This window comes from Balaenoptera ricei, chromosome 16, assembly GCF_028023285.1.
Source record: "Balaenoptera ricei isolate mBalRic1 chromosome 16, mBalRic1.hap2, whole genome shotgun sequence".
NCBI lineage: Eukaryota > Metazoa > Chordata > Mammalia > Artiodactyla > Balaenopteridae > Balaenoptera > Balaenoptera ricei.
The window spans coordinates 19602410-19622453 of NC_082654.1; the positions used below are offsets into that span (position 1 = coordinate 19602410).

The following is a 20044-nucleotide window of genomic DNA, read 5'->3' on the forward strand; positions in this document are numbered from 1 at the left end:
TAGAGCCTGTGCTCTGCAACAAGAGAAGCCACAGCAGTGAGAAGCCCGTGCACCACAACGAAGAGTAGCCCCCACTCACTGCAACTAGAGAAAGCCCGCGCGCAGCAATGAAGACCCAACGCAGCCAAAAATAAATAAATGAATAAAATTAATTTATTTAAAAAAAAAAAAAAAAAAAGCACAGCATAGACCAAAGCATTTCTGCCCACAGACAAAAAATAAAAGATGATCCCCTAAGGTCAGGGCAGAACTTCCCTTTAGAAAAGGGACTGGACAGAGGCTGGCTGGAGTGGGGGTTATCCCAGACTGGCCTGGTGTCTGGTCCAGTGTTCCCAGCACGCCCGCAGGGTTGCCCTCTCGCAGGCAGGCGTCCAGCAGAAGAACGACCCGGTTACCCCCTAGTTCTTTTACTCTCAACCCGGCATTTAATTCCTGGCCATTTCACAAGCAGCAGGAGGGCTTTAGGGGTGCCACCATGCATAGCAGTGGGGTGAGATGTCAACAAGAATTTTGAAGCCAAAGCTGTTTATCTCACACTGAATCTGACCGCACATCACAAGAAGGACAGCCCTGCCCTGGTACAAAGGCCAGCTGCAGCTCTGGCCAAAAGCAATGCATTTCTGGCCTACTATTAAACTGTGAGAGGAGCATTCAAAACAAGAAAAACATATACAAGACTATAGTTGATACATACACACACACACACACACACACACACACACACACACACACACGAAAAACCAAGAAACACAAGAGTTGATAGCCAAGGACTTAAAATGAAATAAGATTCCATCAGTGCCTCATGTAAAATTGGATACCAGGTCCAGATTATCCCCAAGTTTACTAACACGCACTGAACATTTCTGCCAAAATAGTACCACCCACTCTCAGCCACACTCAATCCAAGCCATCCCCCGCTAACATTTCTGTGACTTCTGTGACTGCCCTGCAGGAATGGGAACCCCAGCACCCCAACTCTGCAAGGCTGCCTGCCAGAATCAAAAGGAGCTGCTCTTCTTTTTAAAGCTACAACGAATGAATCCGGTTGGGTTTTTTTTTAGCTTTATTGTTTCTCCCCCCCTTCCCACATTACAAAAATAATTCCTGCTGGTCATAGAAACTCGAATTCAGAGCCATAAAACAGAAAAAGTGAAAATCCTCTGAAATCTCAGCCTCCAGAAACAGCCACTATTAATAATTTGAGAAACAAGAGTGTCACTTCACTTTTTTTAATCTAGCAAAAATATATGGAACCTACGTATTTTAATAAGCTATTAATCAAGAAATGGGATTTTGGTTTTATATCATATATAACAAAATTAAAATGTTCAAAAACACAGCCTTATCCATTACTTAGAACTTTGAAAATAGTTGAAAAGAAATATATCTAAATGAAAGGTCATTAGTCCTTTATGGTCCTGGTCCTTACAAATTCATATTTAGGGTAAAAAAGCTGGTAAACATCTGGTTAGGATTAAGGTGGAAATTCAAAACCCCAAAACTAGTTTAAGGTGAGTTACCAGGTGGCTGATTCATGGGACCAGCTACCTAATTTGCAGAGCTCAGTGCAAAATAAAAACGTGGAGTCCCTTGTTCAAAAATGATTAAGAATTTCCAAACAGTGACAAAGGAGCATAAAGAAGCATAGGACCCTTCTAAGCATGGGGCCCTGTGTGACTGCACATGTCACATGCCAGTGAAGCCGGCCCGGCCTACGCACGTTAATTTAACCATATGATTACCAAATGTTTACTTTTCTTTGTATTTTTAAGGCTTCAGATCTATCATGTTTGCCTTTAAGACCATTCATTCTGTTTTCTAAAAATGTTTACCATTCTCTAAAGAATGAATAAGATGAGAATAAGGCCAGGAAGAATGTTGAAAAACACAAACAAAAAAAAAACCAGTATATTTTTAGCTTGACCTTGATTAAGTTACATGTTTTCTGACATATTTTCCAGTCAAAAGGCATTTGGCTATGCAGCTAATATTGGAGAAACACAAAACATTCTGGAATATCAAGTTAGCAAAAATAAAATCTTAAGCTCCATTTCACATTCAAAAATCTACATTTGAGATTATTTACAACATGAGATAATTTTCTAGGATAAATTTTGTAATATGCTTTCAGCTTTTTTAAAACAACAAGATATGTACTTCCTTTCCTATACTCCAATAAGCCATCACTAAACAGACTTCCCCTAAAAGCAAAGGAAAAGAAAACCTTATCACTTGGCAGATTAAACTGTATAAAATTAAGAATTCTCTTTAGTCCCTTTAAAGTGCAACAGGTTCATGTTACAACAAAAAAAATTGCTACATAAAATAGTCATCCTAGCGCCTCCCTGGGTCATTTAAAGGTATTTCCATGTTTAACATGAGCTGGGTCATGAATAAAAATAGCTTGATCTTTAATACATGATAAGAATACCAAAAATTCTTTCTAAACTTCTATAAAAGGCTCACAAAAGCCAACCAAAGGCCTGGACCACATTCCTTGGCAATTATCAGTATGAGGAGGTGGCAGACAAAGAGGGGGAAAGTAGTTTGTAAAAGGCCCCGACTATACCCAAGCCTCTTCATTTAAGAGAAACAGGTGCAGAACCTCTTCTCTCCCCAGCAAAGGAGAATCACTTGTGTTCCTGAGGGTTACCCTTCAGATAGACAAGCTGGACACATTGTCCTGAGATTCCCCACCTTTCAGCCCAGGAGAGACCAGAATAGCTGTCCACACCCAAACCCGCATTCTGATGGACTCATCTGGGAATCCCAGGGTGTGTGTTCAAGCTTCTCCTGGGCTTCAACAGAGTCGCTCAATGAACACTGCTTAACCAGAACAGCGGCTTTTCCTGGGGGAATGTCAGAAAGAGGACGAGAAGGGAGGCAGGTCTGTGACTGGCCAGCCTCAGCTCCCTTCTCAGGGTCCAGGGCTAGCCCCAGAGACACACAGATGTTGCCCATTCCAGATGGAGGAGGGAAGACAACTCACATTTCTTAAGAACGTACTGTGCCCCAGAGCCTACTTCAGGTGCTCTATGCAGATTACAGTATCAATATTAACCTGCACAAAACCTTACCATTTTGCAGATAAGCAAGCTGACTATGGCTAGTAAAGTAACTTGCTCTAAGTCACAGGGCTACAAACCGGCAAAGCCGGGCTTCAAGATCTGTTCAACCGAACTCGAAAAGCCCCCGCTTTTCATCAGTGCTGAAACCCAATGTGGGGCTTGCCCGGTGCAGGCAATAAGGCAGGGCTTTGTCTCTAGAGAATTTAAAACAAAAACCATGAAAAGTCACCTGCTTTTTTTATCACCAAGCATCAGCAATTCTAAACAATGTCAGTAAGAAGCTATTCCTCCTGGAAAGCATATTTTGCTGGCTTAAGTTCTAAAATACCCCTGCAGTTACTGCTGAGTTTGAGTAATATATTTGTAAGCTTCAAATGAGCATATTTGTATTATTTATCCTTTGATAAACATAGTATTTACATGAAAGGTAATTTGGAGCATCCCTAGCTTTGCAGTTGGCCCCCATCCATGCAAACCAGACTCCTACTGATTTCAAAAATAAATTCATAATAGGTCAGAATCTTTTGATTCCAATTCCGACACAGTCCATGTCTCCAATCCCTGCAGTACTATATATTCCTGTGTTTAAGCCGATTTAAAATAAACAGCGATAGCAGTGCTTGTAAAAACGAAGAAACAGAACTTGAGTTACTTCAATTCAGTCACACTACGGGACCACTTGGAGCTTTTGTTCGTGTTTAAAATTCAAAACAGTAAAACAGCAAACTGCAAGATGTGATAATTTTGCTTGGAAGCATAAACTTTAATTCAGATGTGAAATATCTTATTAAATTTGAGTAGTATCTTTAAGCCTTAAATGTATTCTTTTTCAATCTTTCATTGTTTACAAACTAAAGAAAACAATCAAGAAAATAATGACTACTGATTACATGGTTTTTACTGGAAATAATTTTGTCATTCAGAGGATAGGAATGTGAAAAATTATCTGCTCCAGATGTCAGACATGCTAGGTGAGCTTTCACTGCACTCCACTGAACTGACCCCCCTCCACAGGAAGAACCAGCATCCTTCTAGGGCCTGGGAAAACCAGCGTGTGACCTGGCCAGGAGTCCAGTTCTTTGTCCACAACGGTGAAATGTGAAATCCAGCTGGTTTTCCAGCAATGCCATGCTTCTATTCTCTCTTGTAAGTAAAGAATGCCCTTATGAAGGAAGTTGTGATTCTACAATGATCCTATCTTTGACCAAAACAAATATTTCATGCAAAATTGATGCTTTTCCTCAAATTCAAATATTTCCAAATTTTTCTCAAATACAAAAGACCATGAAATTCCTGATTTCAAGCACTGGTGGCACCGACATTGACAACCCTTTCCCAAACCTCCACTCTCTCCCCATCCTGCACTTCCCACCTCTGCACTGTCCACTGGGCTTTTCCAAACTGTCTATAGTCAGGCAGCACACAATTTTTATATTTGGGCTCTTATTTGCAACTACTCAATTCCCACATCCAAGATGAAACATTTCCTAAAGACAAGAACCAGTCACCATACCCTTGCCTGCCTCTTACACAGTCTCGGATACACTGTAAAAGTCAGTGGCCCATTTTTACTTATTTAACACATACTAATACAGTGCTTACTATAAGTCAAAGAATTGAACATAAATTTATTGTTGGAGGTGCAAATTTAAATAGCAAAGTGTTATACCTATTACAGTAGCAAACCTAACATATACCATACAATCCAACAACTGCACTCTTGGGCATTCCTCCCAGAGAAATGAAAACTTATGTTCACACAACAACCTCTACACAAATGTTCACAGCAGCTCTACTTGTAATAGCCAAAAATTGAGAAAAGCCTAGATGTCCTTCATTGGGTGAATGGTTAAGCATCTATGCCATGGAATTCTATTCAGCAAGAAAAAGGAATGAACTATTGATATACTCAAGAACTTGGGTCAGTCTCCAGGAAATTAATGCTGAGTGAATAAAGCTAATCCCAAAAGGTTGCAGACTGTATGATTCCATTTATATAACATTCTTTTTTTTTTTTTTTTAAGGCTGCACCACACGTCTTACAGGATCTCAGTTCCCCGATCAGGAATCGAACCCATGCCCCCTGCAGTGGAAGCCTGGAGTCTTAACCACTGGACCACAAGGGAAGTCTCTAACATTCTTAAAATGACAAAATTTTAGAAATGGAGAACAGATTAGTCTTTGCCAGGGGTTGCTGGAAAAGGAGGGATGTGGGTGTAGTTACAAAAGGGCAACATGAAGAATCCTTTTGATGATGGAGCTGTTCAGTATCTTGACTGTGGTGGTGCAAACATGAACCTACACATGTGATAAAACTGTACAGAACTAAATGCATACACACATACAAATGAGTACACATAACAGTGGGGAAATCTGAATAAGAGAAGTGGATTGCATCAATGTTAATTTTCTGGTTGTGATATTGTATCACAATTTTGCAAAATGTTACCATTGGGGGAAACACGATAAATGGAACATGTAACATGATAACTCTGTATTATTTCTTACAACTGCATCTGAATTTACAATCATCTCAGAAAAGTAGTAAGCCAACAAAAATATCTCAAACTAATAAGATTTATTTATTTAACACTTATAAGGAGCTTACTAATTGCCAGGTAACATTATAAGCGCTTAAATGTTAACTCCTTGACTCCTCCTACCACCATAGGGTGTCATGACTATTATTATTCCCATTTTACAGACAGAAAAACTAAAGTACAGAGGAGTTAAATAGCTTGTCCAAAGGACACGTAGCAAGTAGGTCAACTGATTGAATTGATCCCAAGGCAGGCAATTAAGATCCAAAACTCTGGGACTTCCCTGGTGGTGAAGTGGCTAAGAGTCCGCCTGCCAATGCAGGGGACACGGGTTTGATCCCTGGTCCGGGAAGAGCTCACATACCGCAGAGCAACTAAGCCCGTGCGTACAACTACTGAAGCCTGCCTGCCTAGGGCCCGTGCTCCCCAACAAGAGAAGACACCGCAACGAGAAGCCCACGCACCGCACGAAGAGTAGTCCCCGCTCGCAGCAACTAGAGAAAGCCTGCGCGCAGCAACAAAGACCCAACGCAGCCAAAAATAAATAAATAAAAAATAAAATGTTTTTTAAAAAAAAAAGATCCAGAACTCTCCCCTCAGAGGTATTTGCATTTCACCCTAGAAGTCTGGGGACCACCAAGCAAACTCGATCCTGAATGCTGACAGTGGCTCTTCTGGAGGATTCCCCAAATCCAAGCCGAAAGTTTGACAAATCCTTCTGAGCATAAAGCCAATCATAAACTTCACATGCTGTCAACTTTAAAGGCAGTAAACAGAATTACCAGATTCTAGTGTAAAAATCTTCCACCGGGTGAGAGGATGAAAACTTTTAACACAAGAACAACTTGCCACAGAGTAAAATCTACTCTTCGCTTTGTCACTTTTGCCAGCAGAGGTAGGAAAATGGAGAGAAGAGTTGGGCACATGTGGGAGCACATTTCAGGGAAAGAGTGAGGAGCTATAAAAAGCAAAATGTACCTGGGAGTAGATGAAAGAGGAAAGCTGAAACAAGACCATGTGATTGAGTCAAGCTCCACACACCCTGGCCCCAGTTCGCAGCCCTGCTGCCCTATCTCTGGCACCGTGTCTTTCCTGGCACTCTGGGAACGGCCCTCCGTGAGCTCCCCACCTTATCAGCTTCAAGCCCACCAGCTCTTACAAATGCGAGCCAATGAGGACCCTGGCGATTGAAACCCAGAACCTATGTGGCATTCCAGAGTTGCAGGTCTATAGCAAGGCAATCTGTCTTGGAAGATTTTCAGATTATCAAGTGGGGAAAGCAGGAATGTCACGGCCTCTGTGGGTGGACATGGGGACATCCATCAAAAAGATAGCTACCATGAAACCGCAGTCTCCCTTTCCCACTGGAGCGGCTCAGAGCTGGGGTATGTGAATGTGCATGTGGGTGTGGACATGCACGCATGCATACAAACCAAAGTTATTTTAGCACAGAAATCATTTCCCAAGACTCAATGCTAGAAAGGGCAAAGGGAGGGCTAGACCCAAACTTTTCAAAAGACAGACTCCCAACCAGAGGGCACTGTAACTTAACACTAATCGTGAGAGCTCTGGCTCAGAGTTCCCACTGGGTAAATGATGTGAACAGTATGTTACCCGTGGTCCAGGCTGATATGATGCACCATTCAGAAAAGGGGGAATGGGTACCAGACCGTAGGGGCCAGACTTTATTGGTTTCTAAGGCAAGGGCTCATAGACATTCTCGGGTGAGCCTTGGCTCATCAGTTGATGAAAATTAAGCCCAACTATGAATTCTGGGCTGGAAGAAACTAGGAGAAAATAAAGTTCTTCTCAACCTGTGATTCTGAGAAAGAACAATTGGGAATGGAGTTGGAAAGGGGCACGGGAAAACGGAGTCTCAGCTCACTCTGCCACAGATAGCCCCAAATGACTCAGATCCACGTCAGTTTCACATTTAAACAGCATTTCCTTTGCAATAAGGATCCAAAATTTTCTGCTCCCAATTAAGAGAGAGGTAAACAAAGAGATCATTCTGTTGCCCACCCTCCATCCCCACTTCCTGCTTTGGTTGCTGGCATAAAAGTACTGTACATGATACTTGGAATCTGTGTCCGCCACCCTGGGAAGAGGAGGCCACGGACATGAGAACAAAAACACCATTGCACACGGAGAGGTGGAGGGATGGAAAGACCCTGGGGTCCCTGAAGACCCTGTTGAACCACTAAAGCAACCCTGGGCCACCTGTCTCCAGGCTTCTTGTTAAGAAGATGATAAATGTCCCTCTGGTTTAACCCAGTGTTTGCTGGGTTTTCTGTTGTCAGTCAAACATTTGTTAATTGGCATAAAGCTCCCATAATGACTTTGCTCAACAACTGTATTATAGCTTCCAATGTCACATTCCCTAATTGGCCCATGGCTGAAACTTGGATGAAACCTGTAGATCTCTTGATCCTTGTATCTAAATCTGAAGCTCCCAAGTAACAGAATGTAGCACGTATAAACCTAGTCAGCATTGTCACCTGGACATCGGGGGTTAGTGTCAAAGGCACAACAAATTAACACAAAGACATGGAAAGGAGGGGGAAAAGGAGAGTGGAGAGAGGGGAAAAACAGGAAGGGGGAAGTATAAGGGAAGAAAGAGAGACAGGAAACAAGTGCCCTTTAAGGATGTGCATTAATTTTTTTTGAGGGATGCCCTCACACTTTCAAAATCAGCACACTCTAAGTAAACAACCACTGTGTGCCTGATCTCCATCATCACAGAGCTCTGGAAAGGCCAGATCCCATCAGTGGAGCCCCTTGGCCACATGGTGCAGACATGTGAATGACCGATGGGTTTCTTGCACTGCCTGTGCATGACTTGGCGGGGCAAAACATATTTTACATTAGCTTAGGTCCTGACATTCTATCATGTTCCCTGTCAAGAGGCCAAGTAGTTCTTGGAACCCTGCACACCAAGTGACATATAACAGAACCCTAGCAAATGAGATGGCTATTTGCCAAGCACCCTTAAATTAAAGGCTCCTCTTACCTCTCCCACCTCCACTGCAGTGGTCTGGCTGGCTGAGCTGGGCACAGAAGTCCACTAAAGAAAGGTCATCATCCTTTGCCAACATCTAAGGTACTTTTCAAGGAGGCAGTGTTACAAGGTGTGGGGCTATTTGCCGTTAGGTTGCCGTTAGCGATTGGTATCACCAAGTTAGGAACTAAAAGTGGGACAGAGTGAGGTACCCAGGCTCTCGATGGAGCACAGCTGGGGGTACAGCCATCAAAACTGCTACTTTCCCTTTCTAGCCACAGGCCGTCTTCAGTGAACCTTGTCCTGCCACCCCCAGGGACACTCTGTCAGGCTGTAAGGGGAGAACCTCAAAGGCCACCTCACATGACACTGCTCGGAATGCCTGCAGCCTGACGGCCAGCTGGAGTGTGTGTCTCTCCATGTGTGTGTCAACGCGCTCACAAGGACAAGCGGTCCTCAGGCTGGATTCCTACCAGGCGACTGCCAGTGAGGGCATCTCCTAGTGCTTTCCCCTCTGCCCCCTCACCCCAGGTGCTGCCATCTGCAGCCTCTTCTTTTGGGGCTCCACTTACTTTCCCAGACCATCTCCTGTATTTACTGAGCACCTTCTGTATGCTCAGAACCACGCAGGGCATTATGCAGCCATGTCAGGAATTATGAGGCAAAGCCTTTGCCCACAGGGCATACCACCTATAGTTTAAGAAAAAAGGCCTTTCTTTTTTAATTTGAGGGAATCAATGACACAGTCCATTGTTTGGTGGTGTAAGAAATACATTGATGAGGAATTCAGAGGAGGAAAATGTCCCAGGACAAAGGGATGGCCAGCGAAGACTTCTTGGAAGAGACAGGACTTGAGCAAATGCTTGAAGGATGGGTGAGGGCCAGACAGGGAAGAAAGAGAGAGGGGGATGGTGATGGCAGAAGTGGGACAGTTATAAGTCCCTGGGCTCAGGGACCAGGACACAGCCAGCATGGGTGGCACCCAAGGGGGTAGTGAGAAGTGAACTCACAAAGATGGGACATGCCACACATCTGGTGAGCTTCACTGCAAGCTAACAAACAATGCATCATCTTTCTGCCCATGAACACCTCTGTACTCCCAACACCTGGCATGTGCCTGACTCACAGTCTGTGCTTAATAAATGCTGATGAATCAACGAATAAAAATTATTAAGTACCCTCAGCCATGCTAGAGGCCCCAAACCAAGAAACCAAACAATACCTAATGGCAGGGACCACAAAGTCAAATGCCCACAGGACCAGGCAGGCAACAAGGGTAGCCAGCTAGGAGTTAGCATTGGGGGCAGTGGGAGTTACTAAGGAGGGGACACCCATCTTCTGGGGGGACAGTCCCCACCCAACTGCAGCCCAGCATCACTGCCAAGGTACGTGAGCCCTGTGTTACCAGATCTTTTGATTGCTATGAGAAATCCCCCATTTTGGGGCAGTAAATTTTTTTAAAAAAACTGTGCAGTCCAAACAAAACAATTTGGAGCCATATCCAGCCTGTTAGTGACCTTTGACTATCCAGGATACATTTTCTGTTCAAGAAGTTTATAATCTAAAAAAGTCGCCAATAGAAATTAATCTATGGTGACAGAGGCGAGAATGGGGTTTCCTTTGGGAGCAGGGGCCTATGGGCTAGAATGAGTACAGGGAGGCTAGAAATGTCCCATATTTTGATCTGGGTGGTGGGTTATAAGAGTGAGGACACATTTAAAAATTCATCAAGCTGCAAATCAAAGAGCTGTACCCTTTATTATATGTACGTTTTAACTCGATTTAAATATAGAGTCCCCAAAATCTGAGTAAAGCACTCTCTAGAGTGTGCTGCTCCTTCCATCTAAAATTCCCTTCTGCCCCTCCCTCTTTGCACCCTGCTGTCACCCTACCTACCCAATAAGAGGTGGCCCAGGCAGAACTTCTTCCAGGAAGGCTCTCCTATCCCAGGCTCGCCCAGGTCTGAGCTGGGCTCATCTGGCTACTCCCAGACACAGCCCAGTGACTGTCATCTTCACACCCCACCCCCAGCACCTGTCACCTCCTTGTCTGCCTCCTGGGGAGCTCCCAAGGTCGTGTCGACAGAGGCTGTGTACTGTTCACTGGAGTCCAGGCCTAGCACACAGTGGGCGTTCAGCAAGTGTCTGACATTATAGCTCATCCTCCATCTGGCAATCAGCAAATAGAAGGATGCCTCCCAGCTCACCCCATCTCTATCTTCCTAAAGAGACTGAACATAGAATCTGGAAACATGAGATCTGCAGAAAAAAGCCAGGAGACTAGCTGCATCCTGGGTGGGAAGCTGTGGGGGTGAAGAAACACATGCATGTAAGGATTTTAAACGTGATTCTCTTGCAACCAGCTGTGGTGACTTCCTACTGAGAGAGGAAGTGGGTATGTGTAAGATTATTAAGTCGCCTCTCTGGTTGAAGCACCTCTAGGCCAGGGGTGCTCAAACTTTAGCGGGCATCAGAATCTCTGGAGGGTTTGTTAACAATAGATTACTGGGCTCACCCCAGAGATACGGATCAGTAGAATACTGATCAGTAGATACGGTCTGAGAATTTTGATTCCTAACTAGCTCCCAGGTGATGCTAGTGCTGTGGCCCAGGGACCTCCCTGAGCGCGGCACCAGACAAGACCACAGCTGGGAAGTGTGAAACATCACGATGCATCAGTGTTCTTTCCTTTGCATATTTAACAAACTTTCATTAAGTCTCTACCAGGAGCAAAGCCATATAAAAGATGCAGACATAATTAGAACGAGTGGCTGTCTTCTCACCTTTGGTCACCAGAAAATGGATTGCTACTCCCCTGTGCCCTTCACAAGATTTGCTGTTGAAGCAGAAAATGACACCAACTTTTTTTTTTTCAGCCACTCCCCAATGCTCAAATGGTCTCAGGTTCAAACTCCTGACTCTGAGAATAAAGTTTTCAAGGTCCACTCCCATCAGTGAACTCATCTGCTTCTCCAAATGTCTCCAATTAAATGAGCGATTTTCCTGGGTCTCCCTTCAATATATCACCTCCTTCATTTAACCAGCTGAGGAGTTGGTTATAGATTTTGTACTCAGGGCTAGACGCAGGGAAGATGAATTTCCCTGGAGACCAAGCCAGCAAAGGGTCTCCAGAAGAGTCAGAGGGTAGAGGCAGTCTTCCAGCAGACAGGCAAGCACACTTCTCTGAAATAGCACCCTCTCCCTGTCCCAGGCGGGAGCCACGTTCTGACATATTCAGTCACGAGTGAGTGCCTGGGCATTAAATCGAAATGGCCCACGGTATGGAATGCCTGGGCAGCATGCGGTTGGATTATTTATGCCCTCTGCACTTGTGGAAGCCGAGATTTAATTATTTATCTCGTGTTAGATTTCCAATCCTGGGCTTCCAGTCTGCAGATGAATAAAGCACCTCAGTTAAACTGCAGGGGGACTCTGGGTCACCACTCAGCAGGGGCCAGAAAACTTAGCAATTTCAGCACCCTGGGATATCATCTCACTCTCCAAGGATGTCCTCACGAAATTCGATCATGTGTGGAAGAGTTTTAAGAGTGCTTTGAAGTGACAACCCTGAAAAATTCAATTCTGTTCTCTCAATGACAATGTAACTCAGGAGGTAAAGCACAATGTTTGAACCGCGGACATGGTACTCTTGCTGAAATGTCTTTCCTGACACTCTCCTGACTCGTGGTAGGAGGCCACTGGCCAGAAGTACTCAGATTCCTTGGGTAGAAGGTATTTCAAAATTGTAGGAATTCTCAAATTAAACGCCAGTCAGCTTCTCATGCACTGTGATTAAAATGCAAAACCAAGGTCTGTTCTAACAGAACGAGTTCTCTTAGGGTAAGATCCAGTTCGCCGTTGTTGAAAGGCCTATGGCTTGGAAATTACTTTATAACCCAAACCATCCCCGGCTCTTCACTTCAAGCAGAGCAACTCAGAATTCAAACCTCAACTCTTCTCCATCTGTCTGCCCCTGCATTTGTAGCTTGAATCCAATCTTCTGTTTCAGTGAAATGGTTAGATTCCCATTTTGCCATATTTCGCTCTGCGGCGACAATATCACTTTTCACATATAATTCTGGAAGGCTTCCAAGGCCCTGCACAAATTTACCTACTGCTTCATCACAGTCTCCTTCCCCTTCAAGGGGCTACTCAAGCTTCCAACACAAGGGCCAACCCAGCACCAACCAAGATGACAGCCAAGATGACAGCGCCTGGGGATGGAGTCAGTTCATTAATAGGAACAGGACGAAAAGGTTCTAGACTTTACTGTTTGCACGGCAGAATCATCTTCTTTTTGAGGACAAACCCTGCCTTTTGGTTTTGGTTTTATCCCTTGGTTCTCCCAAGACACAGGAAGTTGCCCTTTTTGTGTGCTTCTGTGTTTTGCATCATCAGGAGAACTATGGTTACAAAAGTGTGTGGCACACAGCAGGTGCTCAGTAAATAACTCTGAATGAATGACTTTCTACCGGAAAACACCCAGCCTGAGGACCAGATGGAAGCACAGGGGAAAGTCACAAGCTCTCATGCCACACAGATGGGGGCTGCTTCTCTTGGCTCTGTCAGACCCAGTTACTGAAAAGAAACTTAAGAAATTGAAACTTGAGCCAAATATATAACTGGTTCATTCTGTTGTACCAATTAAATGGGATAAAAAAAACTACACGAAAACAGTTTATAAGAGTAAGAATAATTTTTAGTCTATTCTGATATTGTACCAAAAACTCCACAGAAACCCTGTAATCTAAACTATAAGTAATTAGTCTGTTGGAAATAGTTTTATATACCCTGATAATCTTATGTATACTTTTTCACCTTTAATGAGTCACAAAACACAGAGTAAAGTATTTTATTAAATATCTGACAAAAATAGAATACACATCAACAATAATATATACAACCAAAACTCTCATATTCCTTTGGTACTTTACTTTGTAAAGAAACAACACGTCATTTAAAATGAGAGTTTCACCCAGGCAAGAAAGTAATAAAATCAAACAGACAGAAATAGTCTGCCAAAAGTTCAATTTTTAAATGGTCATAACTGAGATGGACAAATACCTAGCAACATACAATTTGCCAAAACTGACCCATGAAGAAATAGAAAATCTGAGAAGACCTATAAAAAGTAGGAGATTGAATCATTAATCTAAAACCTCCCAACAAAGAAAATCCCAGGACAAAATAACTTTATTGGTGAATTCTATCAAACATTTTAAGAATTAACACCAATCTTTCTCAAATTCTTCCCAGAAAAATGATGATGAGGGAACACTTCCTAACTCATTCAATGAGGCCAGCATAACCCTGATACCATAGCCAGACAAAGACACTACAAGAAAAGAAAACTACAGGCCAATATCCCTTATGAATATTGATGCAAAATCTTCAATAAAATACTAGCAAAGTAAATTCAGCGGCATAATCAAAAAACTCTACACCATGAGCAAATGGGATTTATTCCCAGAATATAAGAATGGTGCACCATAAAATATCAATCAGTGTAATACATGGCATTAAAAATATGAAAGAAAAAAAACCATATGATCACCTCAATTGATGCAGAAAAGCATTTGACAAAATTCAACACTCTTTAATGATAAAAACATTCAGTAAACTACTAATAAAAGAAAACTTCCTCAACATGATAAAGGCATTTATGAAAAACCCATAGCATGGGACTTCCCTGGTGGCACAGTGGTTGGGAATCCACCTGTCAATGCAGGGGACACAGGTTCAGGCCCTGGTCAGGGAAGATCCCACATGCCACAGAGCAACTAAGCCCATGCACCACAACTACTGAGCCCGCGTGCCGCAACTACTGAAGCCCGCGTGCCTAGAGCCCATGCTCCACACCACCACAATGAGAAGCCCACGCACCGCAATGAAGAGTAGCCCCTGCTCAGCGCAACTAGAAACAGCCCACATGCAGCAACGAAGACCTGATGCAATGAAAAATAAATAAATAAATAAATAAATCTTTTAAAAAACAAAAAAACCCATAGCTAACATCATACTCAATGGTGAAAGGCTGAAAGCTTTTTCCCTAAGATCAGGAACAAGACAAAGATGCCTGCTTTCACCATTTCTGTTTAACACAGTACTGGAAGTTCTAGTCTGAGCAATTAGACAAGAAAAAAAAATAAGAAGCACTCTAATTGGAAAGGAAAAAGTAAAATTATTTCTGTTTGCAGATAGCATGATCTTATATGTAGAAAATACTAAGTAAAATCGTCCATGAATAAAACTGTTAATGCTAATCAACAAGTCTGCAAAGTTGCATGATACAAAATCATTTGCAGTAGCAATGAACAAACCATAAAGGAAATTATTAAAATAATTCAATTTACAGTAGCATCAAAAAGAATAAGATACTTTGGAATAAACTTAACAGAGAAGGTAAAAGATTTGTACACTGAAAACTACAAAGTATTGCTGAAAGAAATTAAAGAAGACAGAAATAAACAGAAAAACATTCCATGCTCATGGATTGGAAAACTTAATAAAATTGTTAAGATGTTAATACTACCCAAAGTGATCTACAGATTCAATGCAATTTCTATCAAAATCCCAATAAAATTTTTGGTAGAAATAGAAAAATCCATCACAAAATTCATATGGAACCTCAAGGGACCTTGAATAGCAAAAAAAGGGCAGACTAACACTTCCTGATTGCAAAACTTACTACAAAGCTATAGTAATCAAAATAATACTGGCATAAGGACAGACATATATACCAAAGGAACAAAACAGAGAGTCCAGGGAAAAACTCTCACATCTATGGGGGAAAGGCCATCTTTTCAACAAATGGTGCTGGGAAAACTGGATATCCACATGAAAAAGAATGAAGTTGGACCCTTACGTTATACAACATACAAAAATTAACTCAAAATGGATCAAAGATCTAAACTTAAGAGCTAAAACTATAAAACTCTTAGAAGAAAACATAGGGGAAAGCTTCATGACACTTGGCAATGATTTTGTGGATATGACACCAAAAGCACAATCAACAGAGAAAAAAAATGGATAGTCAGGACTCCAAAATTTAACTGTTTTGTGCACTGAAGGACATCATCAAGAGAGTGAAGAGAAAACCCACAGAATGGGAGAAAATATATGCAAATCATATCTCTGATAAGTGGTTAACATGCAGAATATATAAAGAAATCCTACAATTCAACAACAAAAAACAAACAACCCAATTCAAAAATGGGCAAAGGACAAAGGACCTGAATAGACATTTCTCCAAAGAAGATATGCGTGTGGCCAATAAGCATATGAAAAGATGCTCAACATCATTAGTCATTAGAGAAATGCACATCAAAACCATAATGAGGTATCACTTCATACCCACTAGGATGGCCATAATAAAAACAAACAAACAAGCAAAACAGCAAGCATTTTTTGAGGATGTGGAGAAGTCAGAACCCTTGTTCATTGCTAGTGGGAATGTACAATGGTACAGCCACTGCAGAAAACAATTCAGCAATTCCTCAAAAACCTTACCATAGAACTGTTATATGATCCAGCAATTCCATTCCTAGGTATATACCCAAAAGAACTGAAAGCAGGAACCCAAACAGATGCTTTTACACCAATGGTCATGGCAGCATTATTCACAATAACCAAAAGATGGAAACAACCCACGTGTCCACCAACAGATGAATGGATAAACAAAATACATACAATGCACGTACAATGGAATATTATCCAGCCGAAAAATGGAATGAAATTCTGACACATGCTACAATATGGATGAACCCTGAAAACATTATGCTAGGTAAAATAAGCCAGACACAAAAGGACAATACTGTATGATTCCACTTATACAAGATACCTAAAATAGGCAAATTCACAGAGACAGAAAGTAGACTAGAGCTTACCAGGGGTTGGGGGAAGGAAGGAATGGAGAGTTATTGTTTAATGGATTCAAAGTTCCTATTAGGGATGATGAAAAAGTCCAGGAAATAGATAGTGTGGATAGTTATACAACATTACAAACGTATGTAATGCCACTGAATTGTACACTTAAAAATGGTTATGTAAAAAAATGCTTATGTTATGTATATCTTACCACAATAAAAAAAAATGGCTTGAGTGCATTTGAAATCACTCATTTCCAGGGCTGTAAAATAACTGACATCATTCAGTATACTGAGCTGAAAACCCTTTTTCAGTATTTTTTAATACTCATGATGTGGAAGCGCTTAAAATGACGAAATCACTTTTAGAGAGTGACACAATTTGACAATCAGATGAAAAGCCCATCCTAAATATTTGCAATCCAAAACCTTCCCCCTCCCTTTGATCGTGCCACAACCTCCTTAGGTACCAAGAATACTAAGAAGTAAAAACACTGTAACAGGCTTTTTACACTTTGTCTGTTGTCACTAAATGCACAAAACGCCATCACTGTGAAGCCAGACCCTACACTGTGGGACGAGAAGCAATGGAAACAAGGCTCTCCCTGGAGTTTCACTTAAAGATTTTTAAAGACCCATTACCCCCACAGAACACCAAGGATTTCCAACAAATGCGGTGTAAAATAGTTATACATTAGAATCATATTTATCATAGTTATATGATAAATCATAGTTATATGATTTTAATGAGAAACACAGATTAAACAGTTACCCTGTCAAAAGCAAGCAGCTGCTCTGAGGCTCCCGCCCCATGTGACCAGGGCTCTGGATTCTCACAGGAAGCTGGAATTCTGGATGTCCTCCTCTCTCTCAGTCCACAGTCTCTTGATTTTTCTTCATGGCACTGATTAGCTGCCATCCTATTATCTCTGCATGTGTTTCCTTGTTCATGTCTGTGTCCCGGAAGCTAAGCCCCAAGAGGGTGGGTTTGTCTCTCTTTTCAGCCCTGTCGCCCCAGCACTCCAGCAGGGCCTGACCCACAGGAGACCTCAGTCAACATGCACTGAACCAAGAGGGTCCAAGAGTTGGGCTGGATGACAGATACTTGTACGGGTGGGAATGTTCTGTAGCTTGACTGTATCCACATCCTGGTTGTGATATCAGACTGTGGTTTTCAAGGTGTTGCCATTGAGGAAAACTGGGTAAAGGGTCTCTCTGTATTATGTCATACAACTGCATGTGAATCTACAATGATTTCAAAATAAAAAGTTTAATTTTAAGAAGCTTACCAAAATTTAAGCAAATAACACAAATGCCTAAAAGACATCCTATAAAATACCTGGCCAGTATTCTTCAAAGATATCAAGGGTATGAAAAATAAGGAGAGACTGAGAAACCGTCACTGGAGGAGACCAGAGACATGATGACTAACTGTCATGTGGGATCCTGGACTGGATCCTGGAACAGAAAAAGGACATTAGTGCAAAAACTGGGGAAATTTGAATACTGTCTATAATCTAGTCAATAGGATTGTACCCAACGTTATTTTCTTAGTTTTGACTAATGTAAGCTGGTAACATTAGGGGAAGCTGGGTGAAGGCCATATGACAACTCTCTGTAGTATCTTTGCAACTTTTTATTAAATCTAAAACTATTCCAAAAGAAAAGTTTATTTTTAAAAAATGTAGTGTGATAAAAAAAAAAATGTAGTGTTGGAAGAGAAACATCTGATAATGCACCAGGTAGTTAACTAGAAATGCACCTGCTTACTTTTCAGATAAAATCATGTAAATTTAAGCAATAAAAATGTCAAGGTGTCCACTCTTATAAACAATTATGCTGTGGTTTGAATCCACAATCCTTCACCCCAAATCCTTGGGGCCAGATTTGCTTTGGAATTTAGAATCTATCTGATTTCAAAGAAGAAACATGACACATGTGCTGTACGTCAAACCCCCAGCAGAGTCCAGGCAGCAGTTTATTATCAAACACATGAAGAGTTCTTCAGCAAGATGCATGAACAGTCACACCATGCAGGGTAAATGAAGACCACAAACAGCCACCATTCTTCAGGTAAGATTTTGTTGCCAAAAAATTTTGCTAAAAACTTTCAGTTTTCAGAGCTATTTGGATTTCAAAATAGCAGATAGGGGATTATGGATTGCATTAATAGGATTCCAAATGAAAAAAGTTTTGACTTTTAATGTTAGACTTACAAATTTCTAAAAATTATTACCACCTCAATTCTTTTTTCTCCCTCTCTCTCCCTCTCTCTCTCTTTTTTCCTACATTTAGGAGTCGCACTCAAGCCCCAGGGTGGCTTCTAGAATGCTGATAACATCAACATTTTATCTCATAATCCATGGCTGGTTAGAAGTGTGAAAATTCAACGAGCTATGCATGTATGATTTGGCCACTTTTCTGTGTGTACGTTAAATGTTGACAATATTTTTTTTTTCAAAAGCAGCAGTCACAGAATTAAATTCAAAGTCACAAAATGTTAACACTGCAAGAAATCTTCTCTCATTTACGATATGTAGTCCCATTTCCTGCATTCCACAGCTCCGCAGTGGTGATGTGAGCTGCCCAAGGTCACAAAGCAATGCAGTGAGAGAGCTAAGACTCCCAGCTCGACTCCTAGTGCAGGGTTCTTCCCGTTGTGCAAAAACATGAGATTTCTGTTTCAAACATTTGTTCTACAATATTTGCTACTAATTAACTGGGAAAACTGGTAATATCATCACATTGGAGTTAATACCAAAACATTTTTTGCTCATTTAGATTTATTTTTTCCCACGGAATTACTGAACTGATGTTTAGATCAGATGTCCCCGTCTAATTTGGTGTAACTATGCTTCTCTCTAATAATGTGTAAAACCATCAATGACCATAAATACAATTTATGTGTTTTGTCACGTCCTCCAACTTAATCATTCGGCTATAAATATATCATGGATGACTTAAATCACATTGATTGGGCTTGTCACTAAAAAAAACAAAAATAAAAAACCCTCTGGTTAACTATGACATTTTAAGGATGGAGAGGGAAACATGATTTGGGGGCCTTTGATTGATGTACTTTTAATATCATACTACTTTCCTGGTCAGCACCATGACTCAGCTTTTCCTTTTGTTGCATTTACAATCTTGCTCTTGATAGTTTATAATCTTGCTGCATGCAGCTGAACTGCGGCAGTCCTGGAAAAAGCACTGAGCTTGTAAGGACACAATTTAATGATTTCTTCCCCAAGAGAAATAAATGATCTAGAAAGATGCAGAAAATTCCAAATGCCAGGCATCTGTAAAAACCTAGTTCTCTCAGATGGAATTATAATTTCCATAAAAGAAAAGCACAGTCACATCAGAGGTTCTCAACTGGGCTTCAAACTATGAACCCTTGACATCAATGCTAAATTGTGTGTGTGTGTGTTTCTGGAAAGGAGGCCCATACGTCAGAATCTCAAAGGGAGCCACAACCTTAAATAAAGGAGGGGTGAGGGAAGACTCACTAGCTACTATAAATAGCAGAAAATGAGGTCTGGGCATGAGACCCCTAGGTTCTATTGCAGGTTTT

General features: G+C 41.6%; 1 protein-coding gene across 4 annotated transcripts in view; it reads right to left on the bottom strand.

Moving 5' to 3' along the window:
• RBM20 (RNA binding motif protein 20) overlaps positions 1-20044 on the bottom strand; it is a 212139-nt gene that overhangs the window by 150933 nt on the left and 41162 nt on the right. The window contains exon 1 of one of the 4 annotated variants that reach the window (XM_059900651.1): positions 17243-17302. The exons of 2 other annotated variants lie outside the window; for them this stretch is intronic. In XM_059900651.1, coding sequence (XP_059756634.1) covers positions 17243-17283 — 41 coding nt within the window. In that variant the 5' untranslated portion in view covers positions 17284-17302. Of the gene's footprint in view, positions 1-10502; positions 10570-17242; positions 17303-20044 lie in introns of those variants that run through there. One more of the 4 variants, XM_059900653.1, reaches the window with a different exon arrangement.